The sequence below is a fragment of the Adiantum capillus-veneris genome, chromosome 21 (assembly GCF_014529385.1).
Source record: "Adiantum capillus-veneris isolate H3 chromosome 21, ASM1452938v2, whole genome shotgun sequence".
Taxonomy (NCBI): domain Eukaryota; kingdom Viridiplantae; phylum Streptophyta; class Polypodiopsida; order Polypodiales; family Pteridaceae; genus Adiantum; species Adiantum capillus-veneris.
In genome coordinates, this window is record NC_140951.1 from 141,667,195 (window position 1) to 141,692,880 (window position 25,686).

The 25,686-nt window shown below is 39.8% G+C and overlaps 1 protein-coding gene across 2 annotated transcripts in view; it reads right to left on the reverse strand.

The window, feature by feature from the left end:
* The window catches only part of LOC147431846 (uncharacterized), a 116,553-nt gene extending 112,381 nt beyond the window's left edge, over window positions 1-4,172 (reverse strand). Inside the window, exons 1-3 of one of the 2 annotated variants that reach the window (XM_086494313.1) lie at window positions 3,527-3,792; window positions 3,250-3,405; window positions 2,208-2,366 (exon numbers count right to left, since the gene is read on the reverse strand). In XM_086494313.1, the coding sequence (XP_086350439.1) occupies window positions 2,208-2,366 (159 nt within the window). In that variant the 5' untranslated portion in view covers window positions 3,250-3,405; window positions 3,527-3,792. Of the gene's footprint in view, window positions 1-2,207; window positions 2,367-3,249; window positions 3,406-3,526; window positions 3,793-3,828 lie in introns of those variants that run through there. The other variant, XM_086494312.1, reaches the window with a different exon arrangement.
* Between the last annotated feature and the right edge of the window lie 21,514 nt (window positions 4,173-25,686).

The following is a 25,686-nucleotide window of genomic DNA, read 5'->3' on the forward strand; positions in this document are numbered from 1 at the left end:
CTTATGGAGCACTGGCCAAGGGACCTAAAACCTAAAATATCAAAAGCTTGACATTTGGTGTTGATTCCCGTAAATTGCACTAACTGATGACGTGGTTGGTTGTATGATTTGCGTTGGCTGTTTTGGGTAGCTTTTCGTACAGCCTGTCACAAGACGAGCACCACGTGCCAACGGAAAAGAACAGACTGAACAAACTTTTGGCACTTCAATAACAACTGAACTGAAAGAGAGAGCGCACACACGACACGGAGTGGCGGAATTCCACCCCAGAGAGTATTGGCCCCAAACCTTGGCGCCCCTTTCGGTATTTCTTTGTATTACTTGAACTCTAACAAATGCCGGTACTCCACCCTCTACACCTTCATACTGAAGCATGCCAAACACTGTAACAGGGAATGGGAGGTACATAGCCAAAACGTTCCGAAGCGGCATTCCGGACGAGTCCCGTTCCCGAAACGGAGATGGGAACAGAAAGCCGTTCCGGAACAGGGTGTAACCAGTTCAGTATTCCGGAATAGGTGGAACATGAGGCGGAACGGCGAAACGCGGGGCGGAACGGGCAAAAGTAGGCATTTGGGGGGAAAAATGTGGGCTTTTGGGGGCAAATTTGAGGCTGTTCGGGGAACATATTTGGTGCAGTTAGAGGGCAGGTTAGGGGGGGGGCAGTTTTGGGGTTGTTTAGGAGTTTATTTGGGACTAAGCTTAATGGAGGTAATTCAAGCCTTACTCTAGGTGGACCGTTCCGGCCCCGTTCCCGTTTCGGCCTCCCCTCCTCCTTCCCGTTCCTGTCCCGTTCCGGACCCTCCCATTCCCGTTCCCCGTTCCCGTTCCGGGTAACTATGATGCCAAAGACTGAGCCCTCTGCACTTATTTAAAGGCCCTTGGCCTTGAAAAGCAGTTTACATGAAAAGCTTTAAACTCAAAAGCAATTGGTCCAAAAAGTTTGCGTTGAAAACTACCCAATGTAAATCACAAAAATCCGTACAGGCTGCCACGTCAACAGGTCAACGTAAAATCAAGAATCCGTACAAACTACCGTGGCAACAATCAACACAAAATCCAAAAATCCGTATTGACGCCACATCATCAATTTCTACGCAAATAAGCCTTTGTGTGTGTGTGTGTGTGTGTGTGTTTTGGTTTTGCTTTATTTTAACATCTTTAGGTCACTTGGGCCCCATCGGCACACGGGGTCCCATAAGTTGGTGGGAACTCTTCTTGGATTCAGATTGAGATGCCAGTGGACAGGGGGGACCAGCCGGACTACCAACAAGTCACATGGCACAAGAAAGGAACAGTAAGATAAGCTAGGTCCACCCGATAATTTGGTCAAGGGTACTTTTTGGCCCTCTATGCAAATTGGATGGAGGAGGACAACATCGCAAATTCTCTTCAGTTTGAGTTGTCAACGCGGTCTGGATGTGATTGCTAAATGGTTACAATGATCATGATTTGTATCTAAGACCCTCGACAGAAATGTGATTGATCAATGACTGATATCTTTTTTGTAAAAGTGTTTGATTGATGGAGTCTAGTGCATAAGTATATAAAGTCAGTGTCTACTAAAGAAAGTTCTTGTCTTTTGACTGTTTTGGCATGTGTAATCGATGGCAATTACGATTCTTTCAAGAGGGGGGAACACGACAAAGTGATGACGTGGTGTGCCCAACTAGAAAGAATTGGCGAAGAGGACAAGGGGTTAAGAACCCAGGCAAACTGAAGAGTGGCCAAGGGGCCTACAACAGAGGGAGGGGGTTAGAGTTTTTTATTCTAACCTCTACCAACTTATGGAGCAACTGATGACATAGCTTTTCAAACCCTGTTCCTTGAGCCTGCTAGCCTTCTACTCAAGAATTCAGACTTGATCGGCTTGCCCAATACAAGACAAACAGATTTTTATTGATATTTATTCCTAGCTGAGAGGGCATTTATTGTTGGCTCTGGACCGATATTGGAAACACATAGAAACCACCTATACATCATATTTGCCTTCAATTCCTTCACATAAAGATTGGTGTACACATAAAACTCTAAAACACAAGATGATGTTACCACAGTAAAGTTAAGGCATACTCCATCAAAGCTATATCAGAAAATCCTTTCCATGGAACAGTAGTCAACACTCGTAATTCAAGTAGTAAAAGTAGATTCATGGAGCTTAATTTACTGACCATTCTAGGAATTCATGGAACAAAATAAAAACTCACAATTCCGATCCTTTGATTTTGAGAGTCCGACTTGAAGTACATGCTGGATGATGATCTGACACAACGGAAAAGCTGTACGACACCACGTCCACCTGCTATTAAACGCCTGCCCTTGGGGTCCCAAGATAGGCAATTCACAGGACCACCAAATTCAACCATCTGAAACATACATGCAAAAAAGTCTTGAAATCTTGGTGGCCAACAAATAACTCAGAATTCCTGACATTCAAGGTTTTACATGTTGCATAGCAAAAAAGGTCAAACTTACAACACACTCCAGTTTGAGTTGCTCAGCTATATAAAGATCGCATATCAAACATGCTAGCAGTGTATCTCTCTTTGTTTAGATGCCCTTATTCAGCCCAGATAATGCCTTACATATGTCACTGAATAAGGTTTCTGTGTGGTTGTGCTTGGGAAAAGAGAGAAGAGCATGAAGGGGTGTCTACTACTTTTTCATATGTGGGTTTTCTGCTGCAAATAAACATTTCATTTCATTTCTCTCTCACTCACTGCTAGTTATATGAGCATTAAGCGCGGGAGCGGTCCACAAGGCACAAGGGCATGTCTATAGCTTGAGCCAAGGCTTGGTATTTGTTAAAAAGGGACAAGGTTTGGCAGGATATTGTTGATATCCCACAATGTTGTTCAAAGATGACATAATGTCCTTGAAGTAGAAGATTTTTGTGCTCTTTGGAATCCATAAATGGTTGCAAACATAGCGACCAAGTTTAAGGTATCTGAATCTTTGTCCGGTCCTCACACCTGAGAATGTGTTAGCATTCCCTTAATGACATGGGTCTTGCGTGGACCCTCATAGCTGTTACGAGCATAGCTGCTCATGCTTCGTAAAATATACTGACCGTAAGTGTGTTATGATCCCCTCTTTCATGTATTATAGTCTTCATGCTCTCTGCTATACAATCTCATAAAACAGACAAAAAATTCCAGCAATGACTGGAAGTAAGTATGTTCATATCAATCACAAGGCAGTTCCAGATAGAATAACATTTAGACCATAATGTCCATGGGAGAGATTCACCTGCACAAGCTTGCCCTTGTCTGACCAAACTAGAATGTTTCCATCAAGTGAGCAAGAGAAGAGCAGTGATGCTGTGTAGGAATAGAGTAAATCTGTAACCCAAGCCTGATGACCTTGTTGAATTCTGAGTAGTCTGCCTGTCTCGACATCCCATACCTGAATGGTTAAAGCCAGCACCTATTAGCTCAAGCCATGAAAAATACATATCATGACCAAGATTAGCAAGTCCCAATCCTTATTTGATTGATTGTACTCGGAAAAGTTTGTTTGCACTTACGAATGTAGTCTAATCTCTCAACCGTTCACAAGACCCGCCAAAAGAAGTAGCCAAGAACTAGGTGCAAAATGTTTTAGAAGTAAAAGGAAAAGATCACATGCAGCCACATCATAGAGGATAGGCAAAAGCCTAAGAACATAGAAATAAGCTGCACGTGGTAACATAGCTAAGCACTCCATTGGCAATATGCATAGTAACTTCAGTAAGAGATTTACAAGATGAGTGACAGCAACTCGATTTTGTATTCAAACATGAACCCATTTTACATGCATAAAAAAGGGATTTTGCAGCAGAAAATTGACCTTAATCTTTGCATCTTGAGAACCACTATAAATCTCTTTGCGGTCCTTGTTGTAGGCAATACTTAGAATAGGGCAGCCATGTGCATCTGGAATACGACAGGTTATCTCCATAGCCATGGTGAAGCCCTTTTGCCCTGCGCTCGGGCAAAAACATAAAAGGCCCGCTTTCTTCCTTTTCGTACAATTGATGTGGTTCTGTCTCCGATTCCCTCCAAAAAGTCGGGCGATCCAAAACGCGCGTTTACAGGCAACTCTTGTACGCCAAGATGTTTAACAAGGGGCTACAATGGAGAATATAAGGGGAGGGTGTGGGTGTGGGTGTGCGTGACACTGTGTGTGTGTGTGTGGGGGGGGGGAGGGGGGTGGGTGGGGGGGGGGCATGGCACGGAGAAGTAAAGGCGCGCACAAGAAGATGGCGGAGATTTCAGCAGCCATAATCTACATTTCGAATTTCGAAATCTGAAATTTGGGGCAGGTAGGCTATATAGTATACAAGGAATCTCGTGAGATTCTTTCACCAAGTCACCTCAACCAGCCTGCTTCTAATTAAAAGAAAACCAGTATGTGACCTGCGCGTTGCTAGGGCTAATTAAAAGTCAGGCTTCAGTGGCACTCTCCTCCCTCATCTTTCTCCACATGTGCAAATATTATTAACTAAAATTTTCCTCCAAAGCTACAATAAGGCAACTATAATAACTAACTATCAATAGTGACATCTCATATAGATACATATAGAAAAATGGAGGAGATGACATCTAAACCCTCTGAGAAGACAATCCAATGAAAATCCATCGACATCAATGTGTTTATCCTTGTAACCTTTTTGAAACAGAAACTAATTGTTGGCTTCTTTAAGTTGCTATATTGCTCCATTGAGCTGGTTATTCTCTGATATTCATTGGTTGGCAGATGACTTAGAGGTGATACATTCTTTTGCTTGTAGCATGGCCTAATTGTTCTAGGATCTATAGATGGGATGCATAACCCTGGTTTACATGGTGTATAATTTATGAGGATTTACAGACCTGCATATCACATAGTATTCCAATCATAATGTCTAACACTTTGTTGTTCAATTAGCCAAGAAAGTTGATGCATGAGTTTCTCTCTCTCTCTCTCTCTCTCTCTCTCTCTCTCACACAAAGCAACAGGGGATATTCACATACAACATTGTTGACAAAGGAATATGCGAAACTATATAAAGTGCCATTGAGAATTTTCTCTCACAATACTTTGAAGTAATTGGCCCTAAAGCTGCATGTTTACCTAACTCTTTGTTCACCTATGTGTTGTGTTAGGTACTAGACATATTTGATGCACCATGTGTATGTGCGTTGTAGGGGGCTTTGTTAATGGCATGATAGGCTCTCTGGCCTTATTTGTCTACCTATCATTGTTTGAAAAAGAAAAAAGACATTCTTTCTGTCTTAATCACTTTGTATTGAGAAAAATAAAAGAGACATTCTTTCTCTCTTAATCAGTTTATATTAATAAAAATAAAAGAGTGTTTCCATGATTATTTCGTAATTGAAGCTTTAACTTACACACAATGTAACCTCAAGTCATTACTATACTCAAACTTTAGTTTGTCATATCAACATAGCCTAACAAAATGCTCACAACTCTCCCCATTGGGACGTTAGCCCACTCACTCTTTCCAAGATTCATTATGATATCATATAAACCCTTTCAAGATTCTATATTTGAGGATCCAAAAAACTACGAGGTTAACCACATATAAAAGATTACATGGAGCTTGGTCTACAGATGTAGCTAAGTGAACATAAGATTGAGAGTGAGGTACAACAAACATCGATCAGTTTCAACCATCCAACATTGTCATTGACTCTCCACACTCTCTTTCCCTCTCTTTAAGTGTGTGTGTGTGTGTGTGTGTATAGTTGTTTAATCTTAAATAAAAAGACATAATTGAACTTTTACGTTCAAAAGACCGTTGGCAATGGAACAAAGAACAGATAAGTATAGAGACTACTCAGTATCAGAATCATTTAAGTACAATGTTTGTCGGAATGAAGTCCCATTCCAGTATACAGATAGTAGAAAAACTTCCCAAATCATAAGTGAGTGTGCAATCCAGTGTAGGTCAGCTTGCCAAAGTCAAAAAAAACCTCAAAAATAAGATAGAGTCCTTACCTGCATCCATCCAAAGAAGACAACAATTCAGTTAGCCTTGGATGTGTTTTACAGGTATCAATGGACTATACCAGTTGTTATACATTCCCATCTTTATTATAAAAAATAAAAGAACTTTACAAGCTTAGTCAAGAGTATTTATGTAAAGATGTTATCATTTTTCTTTAAAAATCCCAAAGATTATAGTAAAAGAATATCATTTTGATTAGAAGGCCATCACCCCTTCTAATCCGAGTTCTGAATCCACTCCCCCTCTTTTTTTTAAACATTCATCAATTTTAAGAGTTCATGAAAAGCTCTACCAAATGAAGAAGTTTTTTCTTAAAAATTTCCATTTAAATTTCTCATACAGTATCCAGCTTTGTTTAAGATTGTTTTCAGGTCAGACGCCCATTTTGGTAAAATGGATCTGAATCATCCCACTATCACTAACCATATATCTCTCTTTAACAAACCAAGTAACAAGGAGCCCTGATAAAAGCCAGGCCATGAGCCGAACCATTAGGTTTTAAAAAATATATATCATGCTTTAAAGTGCTAGTTCCACCTCAACACTCAAAGCTTAAAAAAGGAGCAACATCCGCCCAAGTGAATGTAATTTATATCCTAACTAAATAAAGTAAAGATCAAGTACTGCAACGGTGCGCAATAGGGCCCAACACCCCTAAAAAAACCCCTTCTATGTCATTGCGCAATCAGACAGAAAACGCCATCACCAGCCAACCCATATACACGTCTTGTAAACGGCTTCCTATGATAGTGCTAAAAACACCTATGCAAAAGCGACAGTATCAAGTAAATCACAAGTTTATTTGATGCTCAGTAAGCCCCTAAAAAATTAGAAAAAAAACGCAGCCAGCAGTAGCCCATAGCATCAAAGCCCTTTAAACAGAAAATCAATTATTAGTGGGCAGATTAAAACGTAGAGTACAACATTTCTCCAAAACGAAGGTTCATTAAAAAACTGCCATAACGTATAGCCTGGCACAACACAAAACACACAATCGGTGTGCAGAGGGTGGGATACCATACCCCCTTCATTTCCCAGTTCACCATCCAAGCCCAGTTAAAAGGCAACAACCCATGTAATCAAGGTGCCTATTAGCCGGCCAGTCACCTAGCAGGGTACAAGGCCATAGCCAAACGAGTGGTCTAGCCAATGATATGCAGGAAAAAAAAACCATTCCAATACATTATCGTTAACAGAAAAACGTAGAACAAAAGAAACCTTATGTAATAGGCAACCAAAAATCATCTTAAACATTAACAGTGTCCGCGACATTACCATAGTCACTATGCCATGTTATGATAAGCCATGTGTGCTTTCTAATCAAAGAGTATCATAGCCCGATAACAGAACAAGAGCACCATTAAAAACCATCCTCAACAGTAGTTTTTTCAAAAAAACCTGCAATCGTAAAACATATGACCGAGGAAGCGAACATGTGTGTTAGACGAAGTGAGCTCCATGCTTCAATACCACGCAGAACTTTCAAGGCAAGGCAACAACAAAACAAAGCTAAATAAGGGCCAACGAGCTACCCTCATCTCATCATATAGAGGAAGGAGGGAGAGAGGCGGTCCGCTTAGATCGAAGCCATGAGTAGAATCGCCATGAGTATACCAATTGTTACACGACAGTGAGGCCGCCTCTAGTTGCAGAGAGAGCCCCTGCGCCTTCACAACAAATAATGGTAGTAGGATAGTAAACCATAAAGCAAAACCTACTTGTAGGTTATATATACGAGCCTAGTCCCATGGTGTGGGTTTTTATTTATATAAAAAATAGAAACTATAGCTAAGTACTACTCTGTGTGTGTGTGTGTGTGCGCCCGCCCTAACCCAGGCGCCATACACAATGGGTCGGTAGTAGGCCCATTGTGCATAGGCCTACTACCTAATTAGAGATATGACATTATCTTGGTTAAAGTGTAACCCAGGCCAATTATGCTGGGTGAGAGATTGTGTAATTATGTCACAAACCTGGTTTCTATTAAACCCGTTAAGGCAATACTTTTTTATTAGTAAATTAACATCCTCCCATGCAAGGAAATAATTAGACGATGAATAGCAAATTAAGTGTAGTAGGCTGATACATGAGCTAATGGCAACCTTGTGAGGGCTATTGCTATTTCTTTTTACGAACTCCACGAGTGCCAGTTTCAAGAGATCTCTTTTCCAAACAAACCTTAGGTCATATCCTCCGACAGACTGAACATGAAGAGAGTTAGAAAGGTTGAGGAATTGGACCGATGTGAAAAAAGCCCCATTGGGTGTAATAATCCCATGTAAAGATGTAGGTTCAATTTTAACGCAGTGAGGATAGATTATACTAATTTCTTTGAGGAAACCTTTATTGTTGACACTTAATAAGTCATCCATATATCTAAAGGTATGTCTGAACTATGAAAGATTATTATCGCAAGATTCCATGGCTTTGAGAAACCATTTGTACTCGAAGAAAGCAAGGTAGATATTACACATAAGTGGAGAACATGAGAACCCCATGGGGATGCCTAAGCATTGGTTGAAGCAAAGACCGCCGGAAACTATAGTACAGTTATTAAGCAGCCATGAGATGTAAAAGCAAAGCTTTTCCTCGTTGAAGTGTAAGGAGTGTATGGAGTGAGTTTTTTAATCCACCCAGGTTTTTTGGATAGAGAGATGTAAAAAAGTTTCTTCTTCTTAGCATTGGAGAAAGCCATTTTAATCACCTTGGCAAACGGTCTTAAGGCCAAGATCCCCATCAAGGGGAATGTTTTCGTAGCATTGTGTAATGTCAGTAGAAAAAATGTGAAAGATTTGTTGTGGAAGGTTAAGCGAGACTTCAGTAGAGTTTTTCGTAAGCCAAAAGGGGTTGTATTGTATACGAAGGAAGTCATGGCAAATTTTTTGTTTAGTGGAGCAAATAAACTCAAATTCGGGTAGTATAAGATCAAGACAAATTGTAATATCCTTGGTTATATCAGTAAAGATACCATTGGAAGCATTAGATATCCATCTGAACTTATGCTTATGAATCTTATAGGTGGGAAATAATATTGGTAGCTTAGTGTTCTGTACAAGGTAGCCTAGATTCCCTAGGCATTTTGAGATGCTATTGGTCACTGTTTGTAGTGAAGAGTTAATACTACAATATTCCTTTCCAGATACTCGATCGCAGGCAGCCTTCAAAGCAAGGTATTTGCAAATAAGAGTGGGGTAGTTAGAGCTTTTGTCAAGCCCGACAACAAACCATTTATCAGAATTATTTTGAAAATCAAAAGCGAGCTGTGATGTAAGCCATGATTCATTCGAGGATAACCATTTTCTAGGTATTTGTGATATTTTTTGAAGGAAGCATTTCTTCACAACTTTCTTTAAGTCCGGTAGGACTGTCATCTCCGATTGGAGATTGCTGACAAGGTCAGTGAGGCAGCTTAGTATAGCTGATAGAGCAAGGTAGGGGTTTTTGGGAAAGTTAGGTATATGATTGAGCCCATTGGCCAAGATTCTACGTACTTTAATATTTTTAATAATGTTAAGATCACAGGTACAAGCATGTTTTCTATATGCCTCAAAGTTCCTGCAAAAGGTGGAAAAACAAAAGCATGTACATTCGGGAATAGAATCACGCCGAAGAAAGTCAATACTGTAGACCAAATTCTTCACGGGATGTTGATACTTCCATCCTATGAGTATATTATCGAGTAATTTGTGATTGCCAAAAATATAGGTCAAAGCACTCACAAAAAAGGTTTTTTGGTTGAATCCATCCGAGAAGTACATTGTGAAAGAGATAGTGTATGTAGATAAATCCTTTGTTCGGATCCACTTTGTCGAGATTTCTTCTTCTGCAAGGGCTTGTAATAATAACCTGCAATAAGGATTACATTTCAAGGAAATTCCTGATGGGGGAATCCTGCCTCTTCCCCTAGTGTAGCTACGAGCTTTTCCCCGGTTAGAGGACGAGCTAGGTGTTAAAAAGGAAGTGAAGGAGTTTGGTCTTTTAAGAGCAGGGGAGTCATCTTCATCAATACATGGTTTAAGTAAACTAGTGATGATCTTAACACCTTTATAATTTATATAAGTAGTTAAGTAAATCCCAGGTTCATCAGATTTTGACTCCTTCAGGATATCCAGCATTAGTCCACGGAAGATGTTAAAGGCAATCTGTGCGATTACATTTTGCTTAGCTTGGCCACCCAACCAAGAGAAAATGAGAGAGAGGTGAAAGTTCATAGGTTTTTATGGGAAGAGTAGGTCTAGATGGGAATAAACCAAATGGTATGATCAAACCACATGATGCTGGATTCACAAGAGGCTTTAGGGTCAAGAAATCTGCAGGCACATTTTACATAAGGTCGAAAGACATTCCAGATGGATTCAATGTAGAATTCCGGGTTACTCTAAGCAAATTCCACGTTTCCTTTAGTACGGATGTAGAGACCGGTATTGGAGGGACATTTGGAGTGGTCAATGAGATTGAGGTTGAAGGGTGCTTTGATGAGCTCCTTTTTGTCCAGAAATTGTCCTCCTTTCAATATCTTAAGTCTGCATTCCTCCACAGTAGAGACAGGGAGGTTGGCAAGGTAAACCCAAGTTTCACTTAAAATGGGTGCTAAAAACGCTTTGTTGGACAGGACCCAAAGCTGATGGTCAACCCCAAGGGATTCAATTTTAATTTGTCTAACAGGTAAGACAAGAAAAACTTTAGAGATCTTAGGCACCATCTCCAGGAGGTTAGAGTCATTGAGGGAACAAAAGATTACTCTGAAATTCCTTAACTGCTTCAAGGGCTGCACTATCCCGACAAAAAATACCACCAGTTTGTGGGATAGTTGGAGTAGCTGGTGTACAGACAAAAGAGGGATTGAGACCCCACAGCTTCCTTAGAAATTTAGACAAATTAGCACCTGAGGAAGAGAATAGGGCAAGCTCTTGTTGGTGTTGTGAAGATAGTAAGGGAAGTTGGGCTATGTATTGGGTAATTAAATTCACCCCTTCCATGGAGTCTTTATCCAGAGTAGCCAAAATTTTGACCCAATCATTAAAGACAGCATATGTAAGACATACAATTTCTTGTCAGAGGTAAGAGTGGAGTCATATATTAGTTGAGAAGCATTCAAGCTGCTAATACATATGAGTACAAGAGATGTGGCCACTGAGAGAGGCTCTGAGGTCAATTCCAATCCTTGTGAGAGAGCAAGAGTTTACAATATTTCAAAAAAGTGTGGTGAGGTTTACTTTTTCTTACTGTAGTAAGTAATACAATCTTTGGATTTCCTAGTAAGGAAGGGTCTAGTTCTAACTGCCAAAGCATTCTTTGGTTTATGGTCCTTAAGGTATAGCTTAATCTGTTCGAGAATCTTTGCATGATTCTCAGGGTCGTGTTTAGTACTCATGCGGGCTGTCTTTCCATTAGGGTATGCAGTCCTGAAAAAGGAACATTATAAACATAAATAAAAGTAGAAACAATAACTGTAGTTTTGGGCCTGCAAACCTTAAACCTGCAAAGTCAAAGACTATAGTAGCCGTGAGCAGGGGACCAGAAATAGAGTTTATGAAGGATCACCTAACACCAGTCAACTAGTCAAGGGATTACAGACTATGGGTCCAACCTAGAGCCCAATCTCGAAGTTAATTTCCAAAGCCAGCATCCCGATTTCTCCAGAAAGAAAAACCTTATGTATAGGATGTGTGCGTAGCTGTTTAATCTTAGATAATAAGACATAATTGAACTTTTACATTCAAAGGACAGTTGACAATGGAACAAAGAACAGATAAGTACAGAAACAACTCAGTATATTAAAATCATTTAAGTACAATGTTTGTAGGAATGAGGTCACGTTCCAGTATACAGATAGTAGAAAAACTTCCCAAATCATAAGTGAGTGTGCAATCTAGTGTAGTTCAGCTTGCCAAAGTAAAAAAAAACCTCCAAGATAAGATAGAGTCCTTACCTGCATCCATCCAAACAAAACAACAATTCAGTTAGCCTCGGATGTGTTTTACAGGTATCAATGGACTATACCAGTTGTTATCCATGTCCATCTTTATAATAAAAAAATTTACAAGCTTAGTCAAGAGTATTTATGTAAAGATGTTATCATTTTTTCTTTAAAAATCCCAAAGATTATAGTAAAAGAATATCATTTTGATTAGAAGGCCATCACCCCTTCTAATCCGAGTGTCTGAATCCACTCCCCCCCTTTTTTTTAAACATTCATCGGTTTTAACAGTTCGTGAAAAGCTCTACCAAATGAAGTTTATACAAGAAGTTTTTTCTGAAAAATTTCCATTTAATTTCCCTATACAATATCCAACTTTGTTTAAGATTGTTTTCAGGTCAGACGCCCATTACGGTAAAATGGACTCTGAAGCAATTCACTATCACTAACCATATATCTCTCTTTAACAAACCAAGTAACAAGGAGCCCTGGTAAAAGCCAGGCCATGAGCCGAACCATTAGGTTTAAAAAATATATATCATGCTTTAAAGTGTTAGTTCCACTTCAACAACTCAAGGCTTAAAAAAGGAGCAACATCCGCCCCAATGAATGTAATTTACATCCTAACTGAATAAAGTAAAGACCAAGTACTGCAACAGTGCGCAATAGGACCCAACACCCCTAAAAAAACCCCCTCTACATCATTGCGCAATCGGATAGAAAACACCACCACCAGCCAACCCATATATAGGGCTTGTAAATGGCTTTCTATGATAATGCTAAAAACACCTATGCAAAAGCAACTGGATCAAGTAAGTCACAAGTTTATTTGATGCTCAGTAACCCCTAAACAATTAGTAAAAAATCGCAGTCAACAGTAGCCCATAGCATCAAAGCCCTTTAAAGGTAAAATCAATTATCAGTGGGAAGATTAAAATGTAGAGTACAACATTTTTTCCAAAACGAAGGTTCGTTAAAAAATTGTTGTAACATATAGTCTGGCACAACACAAAACACATAATTGGTGTGCAGAGGGTGGGATACCATACCCCCTTCATTTCCTAGTTCACCATCCAAGCCTAGTTAAAAGGCAACAACCCATGTAATCAAAGGCGCCTATTAGCCGGCCAGTCAGTTAGCAGGGTACAAAGCCATAGCCAAAATAGTGGTCTAGCCACTGATATGCCAAAAAAAAAAAACCATTCCAATACGTTATCGTTAACAAAAAAACGCAGCACAGAAGAAACCTTATGTAATAGGCAACCAAAAATCATCTTAAATACTAACAGTGTTCGCGACACTGCCATAGTCACTATGCCATGGTATGATAAGCCATGTGTGCTTCTAATCAAAGAGTATCATAACCCGATAAACAGAGCAAGAGCAACATTAAAAACCGTCCTCAACAATAGTTTTTTCAAAAAACACATGCAATCATAAAACATATGGCCGAGGAAGCGGAACCTGTGTGTTAGACGAAGTGAGCTCCATGCTTCAGTACCACGAATAAATTTCAAGGCAAGGCAACAACAAAACAAATCTAAGTAAGGGCCAAAGAGGTGCCCTCACCTCATTATATAGAGGAAGGAGGGAGAGAGGCGGTCCGATTTAATCGAAGCCATGAGTAGAACCGCCATGAGTATACCGACTGTGTTACACGACAGTGAGGCCACCTCTAGTTGCAGAGAGAGCCCCTGTGCCTTCATGGCAAATAATGGTAGTAGGATAGTAAACCATAAAGCAAAACCTACTTTTAGGTAATATATATGGGCCTAGTCCCATGGTGTGGGGTTTTTTTATATATAAAAAACAGAAACTATAGCTAAGTACTACAGTGTGTGTGTGTGTGTGTGTGTGTGAGAGAGAGAGAGAGAGAGAGAGAGAGAGAGATAGAGAGAGAGAGAGAGAGGTAAGAAAATGAAAACTTGTAGACCTTGTGTGATAAGAGATATTGTTGGAACTTGGTGGGTGGAACCAAACCTAATCAAATTTCACAAAATTTAAAGCTAAATGTGCTCGTAAGAAGGAAATTGGAGCGGTGCCATCATCATATTATTGTCCAAACACACTATAAATGAAGTAGAAGACCCATGTCTTCGGAGCATAAATTTTCATACCAAGAAATCGTTCTTTAAAAATGATATCCCACACTTCATCATCAATATGACCATACACTTACTAATGCTTTGATAATAAATGATGATATGAGAGAATGACATTGAATCATGATAACCTTAATCATACTATGGTGATGGCCGAAGACTTCAAACATCAAATTAAATAGTGAAGTTGTAATAATTTATAAAAATCCAAATTACTATATGGCTATCAATTGTTAAAGCATGTTAATATTTGAGCAATGATCTAATGAACTCACCTTTAAATTCTTGAGCCTATCTTGTTATCCGCGCAGGGAGATGATCTACTAAACTTACCTTTATATTTTTGAGCCTATCTTATCATTTGCACTTTGCACCTAAGCAATGATCCAATTTAGCTCCCACTCCCTTTGATATGAAATATGGTATTTGGACATTGAGGAAGTGTTCTCCATTATTGCGCATACATTATACCCCTTGCAGGTTTAATAAGCTTAACTTCTTATCGACTTGAGTGCTCCGCTTTTATCACATTCAAACTTGGTTTCCTCACATTTGTAGCCTCCCACCTACTTCATGGAAGCTCAATTGTCACCCTCATCTCCATAATCCTCAAGCATCCAGAGTCATTAGTCAACTTATCATAAAGCATTTGACATGTTTGATTTGGTCCTATAGGTCATATTATCACCTTTGATGACAATAATACTTTGTGTGTGTGTAGCTGTTTTAACTTATATAATAAGACATGATTGAACTTTTACATTCAAAAGACACCTAGCTTCAAAGAAAAGGCAAAAATTAGTACAAAAATAACTTAGTCTTATAATTATCTTTGTACATGGCATACGAGAATGAAGCCTCATTCTAGTATACAATGATAGTGATCCAATCTAGAATTACTTCCCAGGTGGTGAGAGCAGTTGTATTATCAATAGCTTTACGCCAAAAAAAATCCAAGAAAGGATAGAGTCCTCACCTGCATTCATCCCAACAAGACAACAGATTCGTTAGCCTTGGATGTGTATTACAGGTGTCAATGGACTATATTAGTTATTATCCATGTCCAACTTACAAACCTTTTTAACCTAAAACCATTGTCAAAAAATGTTCATGTTTTTCTAGTTCTTTTGAAAAAAAAAAGATCAGTAATTGTATGTTCTCTTTATATCCCAATGTTTCAAAAAAGACCCCATAAGTTTAGTTTGTTTTTAGAAAATTGTTATGCCAATTTGTTTTTAGGCCCAAATTTCCAAGAATCATAAAGCATAAACTAATCTAATTATCAACTTGAGATATGTACCAATTCCAGAACATCCTTTGCCAATTTTGTCAGGCTCCGATTGCACTAGCTTAACTAATTACCATGAAGCCATAAAGTGTTTCTTAATACCAACTCTAGATACCCTTTTAAAAAAACCCTTTAGCTTTTGTCAAGCCTTCTCAACAATCACATATTCATTTTTGATTGTCAACCTACCAGAGTTTTTATCATAAAAAAACCCCACTAAAAGAGCCCAAGTTAAGAGGACTATTAAGGAGAAAAAACCCATACATGTTACCAGTGTTGTCAACTTCATGCGATATAACTTACTATGCGGGATCCTTTGTAAGTGTAACTCAAGGAGAAAAAAACCCATATATGTTACCAGTGCTATCAACTTTATGCGATATAACTTACTGCGCAGGATCCTTTGTAAGTGTAGCGGACCCAAACTTGGCACGAGGGAGAAAAACCCCTTTATACTACGTAGTAGTATGTAGAAAATTCCATGTATATTATATAGAGTCTCAGTGGCAGCCCCAACATCAGGCCACAAAAATGACAGTATCAAGTAGAAGATCCCCCATTTTTCTTGTATCGACGTCTGTTACTTTTCGTTGGATGTTTGTTCTTGATTCACTTTGAGAGTGGGGTGATATTCTCTCAAGATGTGTTCCAGACAAATGAGGATCAATAGCTCTTTTCACTCTAAGTTCCAATGAAGATCATTCAAATACACTTTGCAGTTCATCATTCTATATGGTGGTTGTTGTTGGTACAATTCCTTGGTTCTTCATTGTTGGACAATTGACTTCTCAGTGGCCTCGATTGTCCCATTCTTTGGACTTTCTATAGCAGCTTGGAGATTTTGGCATCTTGTATGTGACCGGAGGTGTAGGTTTGCGACTCTTTCCTCCACGGTGGAGCACTTTAGAGTTGGAAAATGATCCAGATGCCTTTACCCTCAATTTTGATGCATTCTCTTACCGCGATCAGTAGCAGTACCTTCTACACATATTAGTCGTGTGATTTGTGAGTCGGTTGAGTTGATGAGATTCTTGATAGAGCTGTATTTACTTTCAACATACAACCTATTATTTCCCTGATGTCTTTTAGGGGTAGTTGTTGGATGGTATAGTAGCCATGTATTGTTTGACCTTGGAGTTATGTAGTAGATATCCTCATCCATGAAACCCTCTCTTTTTAGTTGCAAATTGCTCTCAGGCTTCCTGGTCCGTTTTCCTTTCTAGGAGTTGAGAGGGGGTGTTAGAGTTTAGGCATCTCTTTGGATTCATCCACCTAGTCCCAGTTTTTCCTAGGGACACATGTTAAGGAGTGAGGGTTGTTTTGTGGTTGTGTATGAACAATGTGGGGTTGTTTTCTCATGTCGGGATATTCTAGCCATGTCTAGCCTAGGGTTTTGGCTTTGCTTCTTGGCCATATGTGCTCCTGATTGCCTTTGGTATCGTTTCCTAGTTCCTCCCTTTCGAAGACCCTAGGGGCTTGTGAACCCCTTGCACTCCTTTTTTTTTCATTTTCTAGGTTTATTGTTGGGTTGTGAGGGCTGTGCATGTGGGTCTATAGATAGGAGGGACCTATATATAGGCCCCTGGGGGAGTTTCTTTGAGATATGCAGATCAGCCCCACAATGGGCACTAGTTGGAGGGCAACATGTGATGGGGGGGAGGGGGCTAGTGTTTGTAGGAAGCTTCCCCTCATCTGCATTTTTGCATAGCCAACCATGAGTGAAGGTAGGAGAGGTATGCAGCAAGAGATCTCCAATCAGATACCCCAAAGGTTCTTTCACCTATGCTACAATCAATTCTTCGTGCACTTGATGCATCAGATGTAGATCCGTCAATGATCCTCACGGCATGTCTTCCTTTGCTGGGAGGATATCTAGAATTTCTATCCTTGTGCTTGCTTAGTGGTTTCCCAACTGTTGCCAGATGTCTCACATGCATGAGCAGTTGGCAGTGTCATATAGCAGTCGTAGTTGTGTGTACCTTGAGTCTGTCCATTGGCATGTCAAATCTATGTTGAACCACCCTTGGTCACTTGTATGAGCAGCCTGTTATCAGTATGGAGAGCCTTTCCTAGATCTATCTCTCTCTCTCTCTCTCTCTCTCTCTCTCTCTCTCTCTCTCTCTCTCTCTCTCTCTCTCATTCTCAGATGTCCACATCTCTTTCAACCTCAGTGATCTCTCTTCTCTACAGGTGCCTTGCTCTTATATGTGGCATTGTAGTTGCTCTAGGTCGGATTTGAGGTGTCCACTAGATTGCATGCCAATTCCTGTATCTTCTGTTGCCACCTTTGACACTTGGGAGGTGCTATCATGTGAGGCGGGGGTGGGCCCCGACAAGGGGGCTCCTAGCCACCTCAAACTAGGCTTCTCTAACACGTTTGGTGGCCTCCCTTTATTTTTTTGGCAATGGGAGTTGTTGGGTTACTTTGTGGTTGGGTCTTAGTTTTTGTCTAATATTTGGTAGCATGTTGAACATCATACCATATTCTTTTTTCCTCCTTGGCTCATGTTGAGCAGGGGTTTTGGTTGTATATGTTTTATTTAATTCAATTCCACTCTCTCTCTTGGAAAGAGAATTTCAAACAAAAATAACTGAAGAATTTATGAGGCTTGTCGATTAAGAAATAGAGAAATTACGACCGTGGAATGAATGGGCCTTAAGTTACTTTCTTTGCTTCCTATAGTTTTAGCTTATGCTTTAAATAAATTCACGGTGCCCTTTTCTTTGATGAGTAGACATGACAATCTGAATAGCAGTGGGCATGACTATGATTTCATTTCTAAGGATGTCCCGATTTCTTAATCTTAGAAATTGAGCTTAAATTTGTGACAAAATGCACTATTTGATGAATGGTTTCCATCTTAATCATCAATCAACTTATTTTTCATCGAAAACAAGGCAAGATACTCTTTTAAAATCCAACATAGCATACGATTTAAACGACTATGCATAAGATTTTCTCAATCAATGACATTTTTTTACCAAAACAAATAAATAAAGATATTCAAGATTGTGGAAAGACCATTATCCATCCTTTCCATTAGTTGCATATTCATTGCCCACTCTCTTGCGTCCAATCAAAATTTTCTATTTTTGAAAAAAATAGCAAAAATATTTTTAGCCAAAGCCAAAAAGAGTGAAGCGATGCTAAGGCTATGCCCTTTGCGTAGGCCAAAAATTATATTTTCCAAATACACACATAATCATAAATACCTTATATGTTTTTTTAACTTGAGTGAACATGAAAATTTAAATTAAGAAAAGGAAACATAAATCTGCCTTATATGTTACAACGGCCCACTTCAACAACAATGTGAAAGGATCACATTGGCATTCTAAAAGAAGTAAGATAAAACAAAAAAACAAAGAGACTCATTGAAAAACTAAAGTAAAATAATATTTTAATGCTTTCATAAGAAAAGGTATATCTACCAAGTATAAGAAATAATAAAAACAATTTAATGAAATGCACTTTTAAGAGGTTCTTAAATGAAAAGATACTTGCATTATGTTAAATTATTGCAATATCTCACATCATGGGATAAAATTTCTATGAATGCACTCATTAATGCCTTGTTCTCTAAGGCCATTTTTAACAGGCCCATAAAAAAATAAATGAAGATACATTAATTCACTGATTTCAATATTAGACTGAGCAAGTAAGCTTCTGAGAAAATACAAATAAATTGGAATCTAGAGTGTTTCCTGCTGAAAATAGAAGGGAGGACCTCAGAGAGGTGCTCTATCTTCTCTTTTTGTTCTTATTGCAAAGAGAAGGCACAAGGCTCTCTCTCTCTCTCTCTCTCTCTCTCTCTCTCTCTCTCTCTCTCTCTCTCTCCGTTGTTTCGTCAGTTGTGCAAAGAAGACCATATTGTTTATAGAATGGATACTGGAGAAAGGTGTTTGAGGGAGGGGGGGAATCCACAAGAATATGGAGATGAGGAGTATCCATGAGGGGACGATTAGAAGAGATCAAGGGTTGTTATTGAAAGAGGAGAGGAGGTGCAAAAGGAGGGGGGGGGGGGGGGGGGGGGGGGGGGCGTAGAAAGGGGGGGGAGGGACATGGGGGTTTGGGAGATGCAGATGCATGAGCTATAGTTGTAGAGGGAGCATGCACAGAGGGGGACTAGAAAGCCTAGGCAAAAAGAGAGGGTAGGATCTTTTGAGTATTTAATGAATTTCTTACCCTTGATTGTGTAATAACATTTTTGGAAATGCTAGAAGGAGAATAGAGCCAATTGGCTTCAAGTGATTGGCTCTTATTTAAGGGAAAATTGAAGCGCAATGAATCGAATCTGAGAACAAGTTCTTAAAAAACAGCACAATGGTAGAGAAAATCACCTAAATTTAGATCCGGCTATTGCGTACACACACACAAACACACACACACAGACACACACACACAGAATGCATACAAAGTTGGCAATCCATGTCTCTATTATCTCTCAATGTGTAGAGTCAAAGTCAATATTCCATGTGGAACTACACTAAGGTAAGTCATTTAGATAATTCAGACATCTTTTGGCTCCTTGAATGCCCAACGGATCATGGATTTGCCAAACATTTGTCCATAGAATGGAGCAAGTACACGGGTTATACTAGGCAATTCCTGAATAAGGACATGGTTTTGGCTTTTATTGTGCTTGAGGGCACCAAGAAAGCAAATAATAAAGAAAAGGAAAGCAACTCGCCCACCAAAACCCTTGTCGAGGAGGTCAATGAAGAGGTGGAAGAGCTAACTAACCATATGGACGCCTCCATGGCACTTGTGCTTCTACGAGAGATTAGCTTTATTAAGGAGGTAGACCAAGTGGTTGAGGGAGGAGATGTCGTGATGGAGGAAATTCAAGACTTCCAATGACTCACCTTAAAGAGCATTAGTTAACCCAAAAGGCATAACCTTATAGGCAAAAATACCCCATTCAATTGCACAGGCGGTTATATGCTGATATTTTGGATGAACAAAAAGTTGATTGTACCCCGAAAAGCCGTCTAAAAAGCTGTAAGATTTTTTTCTTCCAACTCGTTCTAAAACATGCTCGGTGATTGGAAGAGGGTAGTTATCTCTAATGGTGGCTGCATTCACTTTTTTGAGATTAACACGTACTCTTAATTTTCCATTTTTCTTGGGTACCACCACAATTGGAGACACCCAATTTGTGTGTTCAATTTCATAAATTAATTTGGCTTCCTTGAGCTTCTCTATCTCTTCTTTGATCTTTTTGAAAAATGTTTCATTATAAGTATATGGCCATTGTCTACTTGGTTTTGCATTATCTCTCATAGGTATGGTATGTTGACAAATTTTTGGATCAACACCCTTGAGATATTTATAAGACCAAGCAAAGACATCTCGGTATTCTTTCAGTAAGCTTAGCAAAAGCTCTTCTTCTTCTTCAATCAAGTCGTTCACAATGTAGGCATGTCTGGGCCCTTCTCCTCGTTCAGCTAAATCTATTTTCTTTGCATCTTCAGGTCCTTCATATGACTCACCCTGCTTTTTTAGCTCCCTAACAGGTTGTTTCACTATGATCTTTTGTTCTTGGAGAGTATATTTTTTGTAATGGGATGGAACACTCATTACATCTTTGTTCTCTTCCTCGATTGTTTCTATTTCAGTGATATACACCTCCATTAAAGTTTTCTTCAACTCTTGATATTTTTTCTTTCGTTCAACCTGTGTCATGGATGATTCATCATCCTGGTGCTTAGGTTTTGATTGAGTTTCCTTTTTTATTTTTCTTGGTGTTTTTGATGTACCTTGCTTGTTGTTTGAAGGATATCTACCCGTGATTTTGTCTTTGACACAATCATGTACATCTATCTGCATCAAAAGCTATTTCTGCTAGGAACTGAGGGTATAAGTCTAGGTTTTAAGTTTTTTGTTTCCCTTTCCTTCTATACTATTTCTGTCTTCTTGGTTTTTGATTTGGGAAGTCAAAAAACTTTTCCTCTCCTCCTATTAGGAGTAGTTGGGCTTTCACATGTTCTTTTTCTGATCCAAAATCATCGGATGTAGCTGAACGTTCTTCGAACTCATCAGTAGCATCATAAATAGAGGTCTAAAAAGACTTGTGGAGCTTTCAATAAGTCCTTGGGTTCCTGAACTTCATCTTCAGGTTGAATGGTTGAGACCATTTGTATGGAAATTATGTCATAGCCATCCTCATTGCAAAATGGAGTAGGCATAGACGTATTCACACACACATCAATCATTGCCAAAATTTGAGTCCATTCAAATGGCTCAAACGAATGCTCTGGAAAGGGTTCACCTATATATGCATCATCCGTGCAATCCCTTTCTATGATACATTCTTCTCGTTTTAAACTCCCATTTTTTGAAGCTCCACACATCCAAATAGGTGTGTCTTTGTTTAACCAAGATGGAAGCTTTGGTTCAGTTGAAAAGACTGAGTCAAATTCTTGAATGGGCGTTTTCATTATGTCTCTATAAGTGTGATCTTTCAAATTAACCCTTGTGATTGATCCCACTTGATTCAAGTACAGGTAATTGTTTTCCCAATTTTGAATGAGTTGTACTTCCCGTATGAATGGCCTTCCCAATTTGATTTCATAATTAAGTTTCTTTCCAAAGTCCGCTATTGCAAAAGTATGTTGATAATCAACATGATTCCCATAATGCTTTTGTGGCTAAGGCTATGCTTGCCCCACTGTTTAGTATTTCCATGGTTTCTACATCATTATATCTCACCGAAAGGGTTGTGTTTCCTTCTTCACCCTCATAGTATTCTCCGACTTTGTTCATAGGGACGGATCTAATCTCCTTGTTATCCAATTCAAGTTTCAATTTACCCTAATTTTGTGCAATTAGCCGTGTTATCCCTACTTTCTATAGAGTTTTCTGTAAATCATTCCATAAATATGGTCTGATTTTTAACAGTTCTCCCAAGGTAAGAGTACATTGATGGTGTCGACATGATTGAATGGATGTTCTCTACCACTAGGGTCTGTTCCTCTCCTTTTACCTTAGTGGTTTTGCACACTATGGACTCATCTTCGTTGTCTCTTGAGTAAGAGGGTAGTGTTTTTAGAGTCAATGGCTTAAACTCTCATAAAAACTAATATCTAATTCTCCTAAACGATTTTCTCATGTTAAATTGATCATTTAATATGGGGAAGTGCCACGGGAGAAAAAGCTAGAATATTGGTTAAGCTGGAAGACCGGCCACAATAGGGATCCACAGGAGGGAAAATAGGGATCCAAAGGGGGGGCCATCTACAAAAGAGCAATGTGCAACAATGGGCTTAAAAGACCCTAAGGATCAGCCCATTAAGACTTCCAAAATGCTCAGCTTCCAAAATTCAAAGGTTGTGTTCAAAGGTCAAATATTAGGGAAGCTGGATGCTTTGTGTGTGTCCCCAAAGTCTTCATGCATCCCTACATAGGAGGGGGCGAGCCCTAGTTGTAGGAGATGAGAGAGAAACTCACACACACACACACACAAGCTCCCTTTACACAAAGGGAAAGAGGGACACATGTCAGCTCCCTAGCCCAGATGCCCACAAGGTGTACTCAAATCCTATTGGATGACCCTTGGAGGTGGACCAATGAGAATTAGGCTAGAGTAAATCTAGTCTAATTAATTTAAAAAAACTTAATTAAGCTCTCTAGAAGACTATTGGACAGTCTCCCAAGGGGTCCAATGAGCATTCAGCAGCCCAATGGCTTGCCTGATTCCTAATGGCCAGGAGACAAAGGGGTCCAATGAGAGTTTATTTGCATTTATTAATTACCTAAAGCTCTCACAAAAGAGGAAAGGGGGACACATGTCAGAAGGCTATCACTGATACTGCTTAATTTCCATTGGCTAGGCCTGGGGAGGTCCAATAGGGCTGTAGCTTGAGCATTTAGCAAGGGGGTCGACCAAGAGAGAGAGAGGGGGCTGATTTTCTCAAGGCATTATTGACTTACACACTCACACAATCTATGTGTGAAGGAATAAGACTCTCTCCCTCCTTCTTAAGCCTTAATGGAAAGCTTACCACCTACTCCAAGCTTGTGAGAAGGGAGGCCTACACCAACAACTCTTGGCTTTGTGATGCAAATTCAACCAAGAGCCAAGCTTCAATGCATGCTCATCTCCTCTACCATGCTAATTACTAAGCTAAGCTATGCTAATATGAGTGATTATGAGAGGAGATGTATATCTTTCTCGTAAATCTACTCCTTCTTCCTCTCAATCTACTCTCATACCCCGCTAGCTCTCACCATCTTTGAAGGTGTGTGAGGTCTTGGGTCTGAGACGGTGAGGGAATTGATGTTGTGTTTAATAAGTGTTGTGCTTAGTGCTTGAAGTTTTCATCTTTATAGCACTAGCTAGTATTGAAGGAACACAGAGAATTGTATTGTAAAATGTCTCTCTTGATGGGAGAAACCATAATACAAAGCCTTTTGGAGGGGGGACCAGCTCCATGCAAATCCAGTCCTCAGCTATTGTCAATTGCTTAATTTCTCTCTCGTTTGAAGTAGTGTTCATGCTATCTAACTAGGTGTTATACTTTTTTTTGCTATCTCCACCCAAGCACTCTTGTTATTCTCATTAGGAAGCTATTCTAATAAAATGCTCACTATGTTCATGCTATTTTCCGCTACACACACGTTACTAGGCCATTAAATTTTACATTGGTATCAGCGCACAAGGTTTCTCTTTTCTTGCTCAAGAAGGGAGGTCCTCAAGCTAGCTATAAATGGTTGGTATTATTAATTGCATGTGAGTAAGTAAAATAGGGATTTTTCAGCCTTGCAGTGCGCCTGCCTTTGTGCAGTTAATGGGGCATCATCGTCAAGAGCTATGGTCTTAGTAGTGGAGTCCTACGGGGCTTGCTTACGACTTAACCACTATTGAGCTATTAGAATCTTGATAGGAGCCGATGTTGTTTTGGTGTTGAACGACCCTCTCTTCTATTCCTTGCAATTAATGGTATTCGAGCCACAGGGTACAATAGCTTGAGTGCTTTTTCTAAAGGGGTAAAGAGGAGTAGCAACTAGGGCTTGAAGTGCCAAAGTAAACCTAAAAAGTTTACACCTAAAAGTTGTTAGAATGGCTGACAATAGTAAAGAGAGTGAAATTAATGTTGATAACTTTGATTTCGCTAATGAGCAGGCTACTGATGATGCCCCGATGCTTGTTAACTATCTTGTTTCTAGGCTTCAACAAGCCATGGGCAATCCATCCCTCCAAAGTGAAGTGCAACGGCAGCTTTGTGTTCGTGGGATTCTCCAAGCTCCCAGCCATGACGAGAGAGCACCTAGGAAGCCTCCTTGCGAGACTTCAAAAAGAGGCCACTCTCCGATTCGGGAAGAAGAAGAGGATCCATACGAAGGGCTCAAAAAATTACTCCTTGATGACGCATCTCCTTCTCAAAGGAGAAATCAAGATCCTCCACCGAAGGAACAAGAAAGAAGTGAGTCTCCCACCACCTTGGCAAAGATGGCTCCACGAAGACGGCAGGCTAAACGCTCTCCATCACCTCCAAAACGGAGAACACCATCGCATACTTCTCCACACCATACTTCAAAGAGGGATGACAAAAAGCAAGAGAAGAAAAAGGCGAGAAAGAGGACACTCTCTTCTCCATCTTCTTCATCCTCTTCCTCTTATGAAAGTGATCGTGAAGACAATGAAGATCAAAGCAAGGCTAGAAAGAGGTCACCCTCTTCTTCACCTTCTTCAAATTCTTCACCTTCTGAAGAAAGTGATGGTGCAACCTTTGAACCATCAAAAAGAAGAGGCCATAGGAAATCCTATGCCGCGTGGAAGAAGTCATCCAAGCTCAAGAAATTCAAAGAGGGAGGGAAGAGCATCTCTTTCCTTACCTACGATGGCACTTTTGGTGCTACGGATAAAGTCTTGGCCTTTATCCAACAGTTCGATGCGGTGTTTGGAGATGAGGGCTTCACGAAGCCCTCTAAGCTACGCCATGTAGCTATGCAGTTTCAAAATTCTGCGAGGCAATGGTGGTCTAGCCTACGGGCCTACGGTGAAGCTCCACGAACATGGAAAGCTTTAAGAGCTTCCATTACAAAGCAATTTTTGGCCACCGATGTTGCCAAAGACAAAGTACTCACCGAATGGCGAAGCTTGAAGCTCTCTCCCCATGAATCCATTCACAAATATGTAGAAAAATTTTGGGACCCACAACTCAAAGCCACTGCCTTTAAAAAGTTGGATTTTTGAGAGCAAAAGCAACAATTTTGTGCGGGCTTAACTGAAGAAATGGCGCAGTATGTCAACTCCCAAACGCCACGCACCATATCGGCGGTTATACACCATACTATGGTGGCTTCTCGAATCAATTTCCAAACGGGGGCTAAAAGAAATTTTAAGCCCACGGAAAACAAGGGTCCAATGAGTCTAAGGGG